Source organism: Dasypus novemcinctus, chromosome 1, assembly GCF_030445035.2.
Source record: "Dasypus novemcinctus isolate mDasNov1 chromosome 1, mDasNov1.1.hap2, whole genome shotgun sequence".
NCBI lineage: Eukaryota > Metazoa > Chordata > Mammalia > Cingulata > Dasypodidae > Dasypus > Dasypus novemcinctus.
The window spans coordinates 21,914,793-21,927,814 of record NC_080673.1 but is presented as its reverse complement, the minus strand read 5'-3'; the positions used below and the strand labels follow the sequence as shown (position 1 = coordinate 21,927,814).

Genomic DNA, 13,022 nt, shown 5'->3' with positions numbered 1-13,022 from the left:
ATTTAAACTTATGTATTAATATAAGCGCTTATTTAATTTTTGGCCATTTGAATAGAGCTCTTTTAAAGATTTCTAGTAATTTATATTTACCATCCGGAGGTATCACAATATACGTTGACATTGAACGAACAGACAGACAAACACAGAACAATTACAACACATTAACAGAAATATATAATTTATTTACAGTTGACTCATAATTCTTACTTTCTTGGTATAGCTGCTTTTAAATCTTTTTTTATATAGCATATCATAGATTATACCCTTCAAGATTTTTTCTGGACTTTATGTTGCCTGTAATAAGCCAGGAGGGAATCTTTTACCTTCCTGCTCCACAGCAAAAGTGACCCTATCTATAAGGCGAGTATAGGTGTCCGGGTCCCAAAGCTGACACGTGGTAAGCCACGGATTAAAGGGGAGAAGAAGGTCCCAATATACTTGAAGCTGTTTGAAAGAGATCTTACACCGGTGAGTGTCTAGGAGACCGGCAAGGGCCCGAACTTGTGGGGCTTGCTTAGCAGATAGGATGTTACCCATTGCTAATGGCCTTTTGGAGCCGATAAGAAAAGGGGCCCTTACCTTGAGAGCGCGGCGATGGGAGCCGAGGTGCGCGGTGAGACGAGGGGTCGGAGCCGGTGGGGCTCCGACGGTGGTCGTGGGCCAAGAGAAGGCCCCGACGAGGGGAGGGCGGGACGACGAGCAGTGGAGCAAGGCAAAGGGGAGCAAGTGCAGAGGGGAGGAGGCAGAGGTGAAGGCAGGGGTGGAGGTGCTCAGGCACGCGCTCCTGAGAGTTTTATTGGTGCCTCTTAATCATAGCGGGTCGGTATAAGCCCCCGACATGGAAGGAGAAAGCCATCCAGCGATTCTCCCAGACCGCCGTGGATCATATGAGGTCACCAAGGTTCAGGAGCAGCAATGCAGAGCGAAAAGATAGGGGTGAGAAGAAAGGAGGGCGTAGGGCTGTGGTAGGGTTACTTCAGACGTGCAAGCGCACGCTCCCGAGAAATCCAAAGCTCCTCTTAATCATAGCGGGTCGGTATAAGCCCCCGACATGGAAGGAGAAAGCCATCCAGCGATTCTCCCAGACCGCCGTGGATCATATGAGGTAGCCAAGGCTCAGGTAGCAGCAATGTTGCACGAGAGAAGTCCCAAGGTGAGAAGAGAGGAGGGGGTAGGGCTGTGGTAGGATTACTTCAGACGTGCAAGCGCGCGCTCCCGAGAAATCCAAGGCTCCTCTTAATCATAGCGGGTCGGTATAAGCCCCCGACATGGAAGGAGAAAGCCATCCAGCGATTCTCCCAGACCGCCGTGGATCATATGAGGTAGCCAAGGCTCAGGTAGCAGCAATGTTGCACAAGAGAAGTCCCACGGTGAGAAGAGGGGGGGGGGGCGCCAGGTTATGGAGTGAGGCTGTGGTGGAGTTGCCTTGCCCCACGTTGTGCTGTGGTGGGGTTGCTTTGCCCCACGTTGTGCTGTGGTGGGGTTGCTTTGCCCCACGTTGGGCGCCAACTGCGGCGGCTTGCTCGGTCGGTAGAGGTGGGGTCTGGCTGCGGACGAGGGGTCGGTCCAGCTCTGGACGAGGGGTCGGTCCCGCTTGGGACGAGGGGTCGGTCCCACTTGGGACGAGGGGTCAGTCCGGCAGCAGACGAGGGATCGGTCTCACAAGGGGTTGCGCGGTTCGGCTGACGGGGTCGCCCGGCGAAGCCGGCGACGAAGGGGTCGCCCGGAGAAGCAGGCGACGAACTGGGGACAAGGGAGGCCAGGCCCTTGTCGGGGGCTCCCAGGACTGGAGGGCGCACGGCAGAAGAACTACCGCGGAGACAAGGTAAACACGCAAGTCCACTTTACTGAGGGAGAGGCAACAGTTTTATAGGGGCTGGGGAAGGCTGATTGGTCGAAGCCACGCCCTGTTCTGATTGGTTGCCGGTGAAAGGTCAGTGGGCGGTACTGGACGGGGGAGGGGTGGTGGTTAGGGATTGGCTGTCGCTGTTGCTGGGGGAAGGGGCAGGGTTTAGGGATTGGTGGCTGCTGTTGCTGGGGTGGAGGGCAGGCTTGAGTTTCCCGCCCACACCTGACTGTTGCTGCTGTCGGGGGAGGGGAAAAGGGCGGGCTGGATTTTTCCGCCCACACCTGGCTGTTGCTGCTGTCGGGGGAGGGGAAAAGGGCAGACTGGAATTTTCCGCCCTGCGCCTGCGCAGGGAGAAAGAAGAAGAAGGGTGCCGCCCTACAGGCATCGCGTGGCGCCATCCGGGAGGAGGGGCGGCCATGGAAGCATGGCTGCCGAGAAGGGGAGACCCGAGGGCACTCTGCGCCCATGCCGAGCTCCCCTCAGGGGTGGCGGTGAGTCCGACCAGCCACCCTACCATGGGGGCAGCGGCCTGGCCTGCCGCGGCTGCTCCCCCGCCAGGCCAGCAAACCACACCTCAGCCCGAGGGGTGACCGCAAGGAACCATTAACATTTAAAATTAATTAAAAAGGTTGCTAACGGGCTAAAAAGCAATTGCTTTTAAATTTTCCACTGCTTAATTTTATCCCAGTAGAAGCCTGAGAGCAGTCTAAGTCCCCCTACCCTGCTTTTGCTCCATATTTGGCAGTTTCCCAGATCTTGTTTTTCTCAAAACCCCAGCAAACCTCATTAGTATTTCTTTATTACTAAGCTGCATTTACATTTCCCCTATGACCAAATTCAAATTGCCATGTTCATTTTGGCTGTTTGTCTAATGCCACAGAAGTCCACACTTCTGACTCCTCCCTCTGGTGTGCACGTGGTAACCGCGAGAAGACGCACTGGGCAGCCTTCGCCAGCCTTGCTCGCCGCGCAGCTGCGCGCGCCCCGCTTGGCGCTGAACCCTGCCCTTGGCTGCAGGTCGTGGACGAGCCCCGCGCTTGTTCATTTCTTCTGAAGTTTCTGACACTCAGTGCTTTGTGGAAAAGAAACGGTATGAAACACTGACACTAGCGAGTCTATTTACTGATTTTTGTAGTTACGTTAAAAATCGGAGCTACGATACATTTTATGCAGTGCCAGGAGGAAAATTAGATTCCCCTTTGCCTTTTCACGTAGGTAGGCAATGTTCGGTAATAGTCTCAGCATTCTTGGAACCTTGAAGTGAAATAGCTGGGGAGTAAATCTTCCTGCTGCCTGCCTCAGATACTATTGCACCAAGCAGGTGCTGGGGGGTCTGCTTGGCAGGGCGCAGTGGAGGGAACTGCAGAGCGGTAAATAGTAAATAACTGAATTCTCCTGCGCTCTTTGTTTCCTTACCTGGAAAAAGGAGTTGGAATTTGATGATTATTAAAATCTTTTCCATTTTTTTAAATTCTCGGGGTTTTGTTGTTGTTTATAAAGAACTACATCTAATGTACATCTTTCCCCCACCCCCACCCCCAAATCCACTAGACTAATTCCTAGTACTTTTACAGAGGGAGGAAATGTAAATGTTACCTAAGAATGTTCTGCCACAGATATGAAAAATGTATTAGATGACTTTGCTAGAGAAACTATGTAATCGTTTTTGGATGATGAAAACTGTGTTGGTATCTGATATTTTTTAAAGCTTTAAACTTATCAAAGCTTTTTAAAATGTAATGATATTAAGGTAAAAATAAAAGTGAGCTCTGTGGGAAAAAAAAAATGAATGGATGTTAAAAATCATTACATTGAGTTGAACAAACAGAAAAACAAGTATACAAACTGTTTGATTCCAGTTATAAAAGTTTTAGAAAATGCAAACTAATTTATAGTGATAGTTGCCTGGGATCTGGGCTTAAGAGAGAAATACATTGCAAAGAACCACAAGGAAACTTTTGGATGTGGTTGAAATATTTAATATCTTAATTTTGGTGGTGGTACCATGAGTCTACAAATATGTTGAAATTAATCCAAGTATACCTTTTAAACGTATGTATGTATTTCATTGTACCTAAATTGTATCTCAATAAAAGAGGAATTTGTTTTAAAGCTTACATATGTATCATATATATCATATGTATATGACTAAGAAAACACAGAGACTCTCTTACAGATGAAAAATTATAACTTAAGCAAACATGCAACTTTTAAGCATCTTTCCAAAATATTGTGTTGCTTTATAATAAAAAATAAGCACATTTAAGTGAAGGTATAATTGGAGAAATCGTGGTACACTGGAAAGATGAAAGATCCCAGGCTTTGGATTCAGACAATCTCTGTTTTAACACCCAACACGGTTATTTAATATCAGTGTAATCTTTATTATTGTACTTCATTAGTCACTTATAAATTTGAGATCTTAAAATCTGTATGAAAAGTTTCTTATAATGCCTAAATGAATATTCATATTTAAGTATCTAGCAGAGTACATGACTCAAAAGAAATTCAATAATTATTAGTTCCCTTATCATTAAAATCACAATGGCATCTTTACAGTGGCTTTGCCAGAATTCCAATTTGGGAATGACAAAAATGAAAAAAAGAAATATTCAAAAAGAATTACTGTAGTAATTTCTTTTAAAGAAAGCTTTGCCATGATCTATAGCTAGCATTTCTTCTTGAAATTATGTCAGAAAAAGGTAATTTAGATCATTAATATTGAAAATCTAAAATTCTCAGCAATTTCTCCATTAATCCTGGAACTGATTGTATGGGTACTTTTTAGTAGGTCTTAATTCCCATTATTAATCCATTTCCTCAGGTATGTTGTCAGTACAAAAATGCATTAATGAATTAATTTATGTTCCTGGTGTGAGTTAGTAGTTGTCACAGGGATCTAAATAGAAATCAGTGACTATTATGGATGATTTCTTGAGTACAGTTTGTTATTGTTGTTTTTTAAAGTTAAGCAACTTCCTCAATGTTTTCCTACACACTTGCTTAATGAGTTTAAATACATTTCATGAATGGTTTATGTTTCACTTTTTTGAAAAACTGAAGCAGGGGATTTTATATCATAATTCTTATTACATTGTTTCAGCTCCACTTACTTTAACATATTTGGGTGTCTAATAATCTTTCTCAAGTTCAGAAAGAGGAATATTATAAGCCATGTTGAAGGAAGCATCTCAATCATGTCCACTCCAACTGTGCAACATCCTCACTATTGGGAAAAGCTGTAGGTGGCCATGGGAAAGAGTGAACCAGCAGGACTGAGAAACCAAAAAAAAAAAGACCATTAAGGACAGCCTGGTAGGACAACGTGCCTGCTACTGCTGGGTCTAGGGAGTTAGAGCATTATCCAAAGGGCAAAGTTGAAGTTTGAGTGCAAATTGTCAAGACACATGAGAAATCTATAAAATAGAACAAGTTCATCTTTTAGAGCTCAAGTTAGCCAAGGAGCAGCAGAGGCTTGACACAATCTACCAGCTAGAATTTGCTTCCACAGGCAATGGATATAATAGTTCATTGCAAGGACTTGGAGTCACACAGACCTGAATCTACATGTCCTCTCAGCAATCTATTCACAATATCAATTCAGGAGCTTCTTATTCACTCTTACTTATTCTTAACTTCCTCAGCTGTAAATAAAGCCCAACTTGCACAGTTTTAAGGATTAAGTCAAGTAAAGTATCATATTTATAGCATAGTCTGGAACATGGTAGTTGCCTAATAAAAAGTAGTCTATCACAGTAGAAACTGGGATCAATTCACTACATGTATATCTGTTTCCTGTAAAAAAAAACAGTTGTTTTTAATCTTATATAAGAGAGTCCATACCAAAAAAAAGTGTTGCATCTTTTTTTTCAAACATTTATTTTATTTATTTATCCCCCCCCCTTGCTGCTTGCTTGCCATCTGCTCTCTGTGTCCATTCAATTCATTCTGTGTCTGCTTGTCTCCCTTTGTTGCGTCATCTCGCTGCATCAGCTCTCCGTGGGTGTGGGTCATCAGCTGTCTGCGGGCGCAGGCCAACCTGACTTCACAAGGAGGCGCTGGGAAGCTAACCCAGGGCCTCCCATATGGTAGACGAGAGCCCAATCATTTGAGCCACATCTGCTTCCCAGTTTTGCATCTTTTTAATAAAACAACCAAACAACTGAAACAACAAAAAACTAGCTGGAATTTATTTAAGAAAATAAACTCTAAATACCTAAGGCTTTTCAAATAAGAGACATTATCACATTTTTAAAGTTATAAAGAGTAAGAGTTAAAGTTAAAATAGCTAGTATTAAATAAGATCCATATATCTTTATGATGCCTATTGACAAAACTGATTATTAAAAGAACTGTAAATAGTTGGCAAATTAATGGAACACAGGAAAACTACTTAAGGATTTAAAAATGGAAAAAAAATTTTTGCAGAAAGGTAAAATTAAAAGACACTGAGCTGAAGGACTATAGGGCCCACAGAAGATGGAAGGGATTGGGATTAAGGGATGGGTTTTAGAAAGAGATTGGAGAAGTTGCAACAAGTATTCCACAAGTTTCTAAAAGGATAAGAACTAGCCTCTGCATAATGAAACAGAATGGAGGAAACATGTATTTACGTGCCACCTCTGTGTGGTGTGCGTAGAGCAGGTCCATCTTACTACTCTTTGAAAAGGTTCACAGGCTCATGCCTGCAGTGTCATGTTCTTTATATTTGATACTAGTAAGTGGTCAGAATAGATAGAACATAAGCTGGAAAAATTGGATTCGAATCCTGGCTGGCCACTTAATAGCCATATGACCTTGGGCAAATTATTTATCTCCTCTGAGCCTCAATTTCCTCATTAGGAGAACGGGAATAATAATGCCAGTCTCAGGATTATTGAAGACTACAGATACCATAATACAGTATGTTAAAGCACTTAGCAGGTGTTGAGCCCACTGGCCCGGGAAAGCAGCTGGTATTTCCTGATATATATAATAAATGGCATCATCAGTATATCTATCTGTCTGTATAAATCTTTTAGTCTTGGTTTATTTAAATACTGGTTTATATACCTCTCTGGCATATAGGAGACATGACGCCTTTTATAGCAGAAATATAGTTTCTTAGCGTCTGTCATGCTGGCTCTCTCTCAGAAGTCACTAAACCTTATAAAGCTGTATAAAACTCTATTCTCTAAATCCCAAAATATTAATACCTTAAATCTGAAAATATAGATAAGACCAGGAAATATTTTATCAGAACAACATATTATTTCAGTAATATTTCCTTACCTCAGGCAGTCAATTGGAAATAAAACAGGTTGCAATGGTTTCTGGTTTAACATAACTATATGCAAGCATAGCAGCTGATTATAATTAACCTTTCATAGTTCTTTAGTCCTCAATGAATCTTAGTTCCCTCCACCATTAGTAAGTGGGCTTAAAAATAGCAGGACCACCTCTGCGCAGTTCTACACTGGATCCTTTGACTATCTTGGCACCTAAGGTATATGTTGAATGAATGAATGAAATAATGATTGCATTTTATAACATAAATTGTTACGTGTGATTTGCTAGGCTTTTCATATTAACTCACATATCAGGGATGGAGAGATGGGGACTTTTTGTCAGAACAGGTGTCCTACTTTTAAGTTGTAAAGTTTGGTCATTGTACCATTACTAGTCTTCTCTCAAAACGGCATTTTTCTCCAATCTTTTCTGCTACCTCTATTGCATTCTAGGCTCGTGGGACCTCAGAGAGCCACAGCTAACACCTCCCCCGTGGTGCCCCTGCCTTCCCCTGTCATAGTTTCTATCACCCCCAGAATAATTTACCATCAGCTCAGTTCTTTTAAGCCTAGATTTTGGCTTAGGTTTCCTTTTATCACCAAAAGCTACCCTAGTTTCTGAGTTTCTAGTTGAGCAAAGATCCTCAGTCATGCGATTTCTCACTTTATATCTAATTCTCTGCCCGTCTTTTCTCTACATGGATCCTTCAGTCTCCTCAGTTTGACCTGTTCACGCGCCCTGCACACGTCCAGTTTGACCTGTCCACGCTCCCTGCACACGCCCAGCCCAGTTTGACCCGTGCACTCTCCCTGCACACGCCCAGTTTGACTCATGCCCTCTCCCTGCACATGCCCAGTTTGACCTGTGCACTCTCCCTGCACATGCCCAGTTTGACCTGTTCACGCTCCCTGCACACGCCCAGTTTGACCCGTGCACTCTCCCTGCACACGCCCAGTTTGACCCGTGCACTCTCCCTGCACATGCCCAGTTTGACCCGTGCACTCTCCCTGCACATGCCCAGTTTGACCTGTGCACTCTCCCTGCACATGCCCAGTTTGACCTGTTCACGCTCCCTGCACACGCCCAGTTTGACCCGTGCACTCTCCCTGCACACGCCCAGTTTGACCCGTGCACTCTCCCTGCACATGCCCAGTTTGACCCGTGCACTCTCCCTGCACATGCCCAGTTTGACCCATGCACTCTCCCTGCACATGCCCAGTTTGACCCGTGCACTCTCCCTGCACACGCCCAGTTTGACTCATGCCCTCTCCCTGCACACGCCCAGTTTGACCTGTGCACGCTCCCTGCACATGCCCAGTTTGACCCATGCACACTCCCTGCACATGCCCACGTAAGGATTAGCCCTGACTCTGCCTTCTCTTTGGCAGACCGACCTACATCCTTCAATGCCTGCTTAGTCAGTACTATTTCTCCCTTGCCAAATGTGTCCCAGGTCCTTAAAGTCTTCCCTCATCCAATCAACCCATTCTGATCTCTTATCCGAATTCCTGTTAAGACTCTTGTACCACTGCGTTTTTAATATAAAATAATTATATGAGAGCCTTAGGAAACATATTAGCTACCATTTCTACTTACGTAATCCCTGGGTTTATGAAAGGTGAAGTCCCCTTGAAAACAGACTCTGCGTTACTTTACTCCAGTACCTAGCGCCATGTCCAGGAAACAGTCAGGATTCAATAATGAACTATTGAATAACAGCGATCTTCCATTCAAAAAACATTTATCGAGCTCCTTCTATGTGTGAGGATACAAGCTCCACAGGTTCATACATTGACTTGTTTTGTTCACTGCTGTAGCTCCAGCACCCCTAGTACCTGGTTCATAATAGCACCTTAACAACCATATGTTAAAGGAGTTAAAAGTGTACGATGGTGAATAATAAAGATTTAAATAGAACATAGACGCCATGAAAGGGAGAGAGCACATGCTTCTTATATATGCTCCAAGTACTGGCACAACTCTGGACATTTATTAATTTCTCTTTAAGTGAATTGCCTTGACACTAACAAAAATTCAATAGATTCTTTGTTTTATCAATTAGCACTTGGTGGATGGATGCTCTTATTTGCTAAAAAAAAGAAAATCCACCAAATAGACAAGGTATTGTAGGAAAAAAAAAGGGAAGAAAACTATGGCCCTTTTGTGTTCATTCAGATAAAATTTACTTTGCTTTCTTAGCATCTTTTACTTGAATTTTATCCTCAAACCTCCTTAGAACTAAAATGCTGCATATTTTTAAGTAAAACTGGATATGGCCTACACATTTTATCAAGAGACTGTAAATGTAAGGCATATCTTTCAGATATTTTTATAAGACCACAGAAAGTAAATTCAGCATATTTTTAAAACTCAACATTTGTAAAATAATTAAAAGTTAAGGTTATCCAACTCACTTTTTTTGTACCGGAATTGTAAAAAAGAAAATCCGCATGCTTGTTTTCCTCTTTATTGCTTAACTTTCAATATTTTAAATAAATGTATTAATTGGTCATTATTTGAAGAAAGTTCTAAGATTACTTACTTACTTAATCCATTTACAGAAGCTTTTTGACAATAGGGTAACCAAAGACTCCCTCATTAAAGAGAATGATAAAATATGCTACAATGCTACAATGATAAAATAAAATATTTTCTTTCAGGAATGATGCTCATTAATTCCACACAAGAAAACTAAGAACTTCCCATTGAAATGTTCTTGGCTTTCAACTTTATTTATTTTCATAATGCAATCAAAACATGTGGGGGGTTGAGGACTATGGAAACAGTATCTTATTTATATTTTACCAAAATATCCTATTCTCAGAAATCTTGCAGAGATATCATTGTCAACCTTTTCCAAACCATTAAATCCATAATCTGGTATAATTCAATTTTATATTTGTATAGGTATGTGTATGTATATTCACACACAGAGAAGTATATATAAATTAAAACCAGACTTTTATTTTGTGAAATAACCTGGAAACCAAAGTACTTCTAGAAGGCTTTCTGCAAATTATCCTATTTCTCTTGTAAATTTGATAACTTATATGATAAAATTAATTATGTTTCCCTCCATAGGATTTGATTGGTGAGCTGAAGGAGAAGCTTTCAGATCATTTCAAAGAAGTTATGGTTGGCCTCCTGTATGCACCGCCATCTTATGATGCTCATGAACTCTGGCATGCGATGAAGGTACTGGTCAGATCCACAAATTTACCTTTAACAGACTTTTCAGTAAAGCATGGGAACCCTCTGTGATGCTCTACGTGCTTATATGATGAAGGAGAGGACAAGGAACATCTAAGCAATGATATAACAATGGAAAAATCACAGGAAGGGGGGAGTCTCCTGAAACCAGTGGCTAGATTCAACTTGTTCTTTTGTTGTACAAACTCAGTTGTACTGAGCCTGCTCTTTGCTCAGCTGCCAAAAGTAAAGGAAATAAACTTCCAGGACTATTCAGATGGAAGTTTCCTCAATATTTATTCACACGTCAATGGAGAAAGGTTACATACGTGAATCTCCACAAATTATTTTCAAAAATTTGGCTCATTAAGTAAAAATAGAATACTGAATCAGAAACTAAAATATGGACTCCATTTTTTGGTTCTTTTTATGACCTTAAGTTAGTCCTTTACAAAAACTATTGGGCAAACAAATCAAAATTTTAGTTCTGAAGGATTAGAGTAATTCTTCCTTACAAGAAAGTAATACCCATGAAAGAAATTGACTACTGAGTTATTACAGATTTTGTTTGAGTGGGGGGGGGGCAGGAAAAGATGGAGGAGTGGGGAGAAGGACCTTTTACTTCTTTTCGAATGATAATATTATAACACTAGCAGAACCATTGAAATGATTCTAATACAAGACCTGCCAATGACCAGTTTACCACAGTCTGTGAACAATGTGTGGTAGGAAAGGGGCAAGAGAGAGAGAAAAAAATCGAAGGAACCTGGATTTGGGGTATGATATGTGCTGATCAGAGAAGGTATTTTATAAAGTTCATGTGAACTACAACTTACTTTTTTTAAAAAATGTGTCAATTCAATTCTTACCATTTGCAAAATTCTGTGACTAAATATTTCAAGAATGAAGCGACATGGTGCTATTTAAATGAAACTGATATGATTTATAGTATTTCATAGAATTGTAAGAATTTTTGATACTTCCCTGAATTGAAGTTTTGTCCTTGAAACCACTATCAGAGATTAGTATATGCCTATGGCCGTTAGAGACAATAGAAAATACCTGGCCCCAAAATTTAGGAAAATTGTACAAAATTCAACATCTAGGAAGAGGTAGGGAAAAATCCCTGAAATACCTGAGAAGACCCATGTTCTAATTCCAATTTGCTTAAGAACCGTTATTCCAACAACAAAATGAAACTGCTAAGTCATGAGCATTATTTAAACATGTCTTTTCCATATTGTTTAGAAATGACCTGATGGTTTTTAGATGAAGGAACAGAGTTTCAGATAATATTATCTGCTCCAGGTAAAATAGCTAGTAGATGGCAGAGCCAGAATTCGAATTAGGCCTATCTCAATCCCAAACATGCTTCCTTTCTCCCCTGCCACACAACCTCTTGGATACCAGGAATGCCGTATCTCTTCATTATACATCAAATGCACTATGATTCCCAATGAAAATACCTGTATATTTCTTCCTTTCTTTATCTTTCTAGGGAGTAGGCACTGAAGAGAATTGCCTCATTGACATATTAGCCTCAAGAACAAATGGAGAAATTTTCCAGATGAGAGAAGCCTATTATTTGCGTAAGGAAATAGACATATATGCATATAATTTACACTCATAAGTTTTATGTTTTTCCAAACACAATTTTAAGGGATTTTTCTGAGACACAAATCTGAAATATGACTCACTCAAGACCAATTAACCCATTAAGTAAAATTGATGATTAGGGTACTAAAAATGAAATGAACAAATTAAGCAAGTTTTCCAGGAAAGCATTACCAGTTAATATGAGAATAATACTTCCATTAGGAAAGGCAAGTGTCCTGTACCTTGGTTCAGAGAACATTTTATCTTTTACCCAGGAGATACTAGGTACATAGACAAAATAAATATAATAATTGTTCAGAGGATTCTATAAAGCGAGTATCTACTTCACCTTATATAAATTTCATAATCCTTGTAGCCTACTTCAAAATCACATTTTTACATATTTTCAAAGTAGAAAGGTTATCTATTTTCATTTTCAAAAAGGTTTAATGCATTTTTATTGCATCATGTATTATGTGAAATTGATTGTCAAAGAAAAATGTTCCAGATAGTCTGCTCGTCTGCATTTGAACAAAAACAAGACTTTCCCAGAGGGAATGAAGTAAGAAACTTCCCTTATAACATTAAAATGAGGCAAAGTGCTTGGGAAGAGCTCTGGGCTGGGCAGCAGTCTATTGAAAATGGAATTCATGATTCTGAATTTTAAGAATTAGAGAATATAAATGACTTTCAATATTGTTTTTTTTCAATTTTGTAATAAAGATAATAACTTTCTTAAGGGAAGAGACCTAAGCGTAGGTTACTGGTAGGTATCAGCTTTCTTTGGCCTGTTAATTGGTAGACCCTGAGTAGAAGGTAACAAATACAGAGAAATGTCAAAAGATTAACTTCATTTCCTGCACTCTCCAGTCACATCTTGGGAAATAACGTTAACTGATTCAAAGCATGTTAGTATATATGTGGTTCTATAATAAATTAAATCTTTAATATGGATATTTTCTTGCCCAGAATACAGCAGTAATCTTCAAGAGGACATTTATTCAGAGACCTCAGGACACTTCAGAGATACTCTCATGAACTTGGTCCAGGTATGGCATTCCAAAATTCAAGCTATTTTACACTATTAAAAAAATAGATATGTGTCATGTCAGTTTCAAGA

At 40.7% G+C, this 13,022-nt stretch overlaps 1 protein-coding gene across 1 annotated transcript in view; it reads left to right on the top strand.

Moving 5' to 3' along the window:
• The window catches only part of ANXA10 (annexin A10), a 78,787-nt gene that overhangs the window by 43,651 nt on the left and 22,114 nt on the right, over positions 1 to 13,022 (top strand). The window contains exons 4-6 of the mRNA XM_058302378.1: positions 10,199 to 10,312; positions 11,805 to 11,895; positions 12,872 to 12,951. Of these exons, the coding sequence (XP_058158361.1) occupies positions 10,199 to 10,312; positions 11,805 to 11,895; positions 12,872 to 12,951 (285 nt within the window). The remainder of the gene's footprint in view (positions 1 to 10,198; positions 10,313 to 11,804; positions 11,896 to 12,871; positions 12,952 to 13,022) is intronic.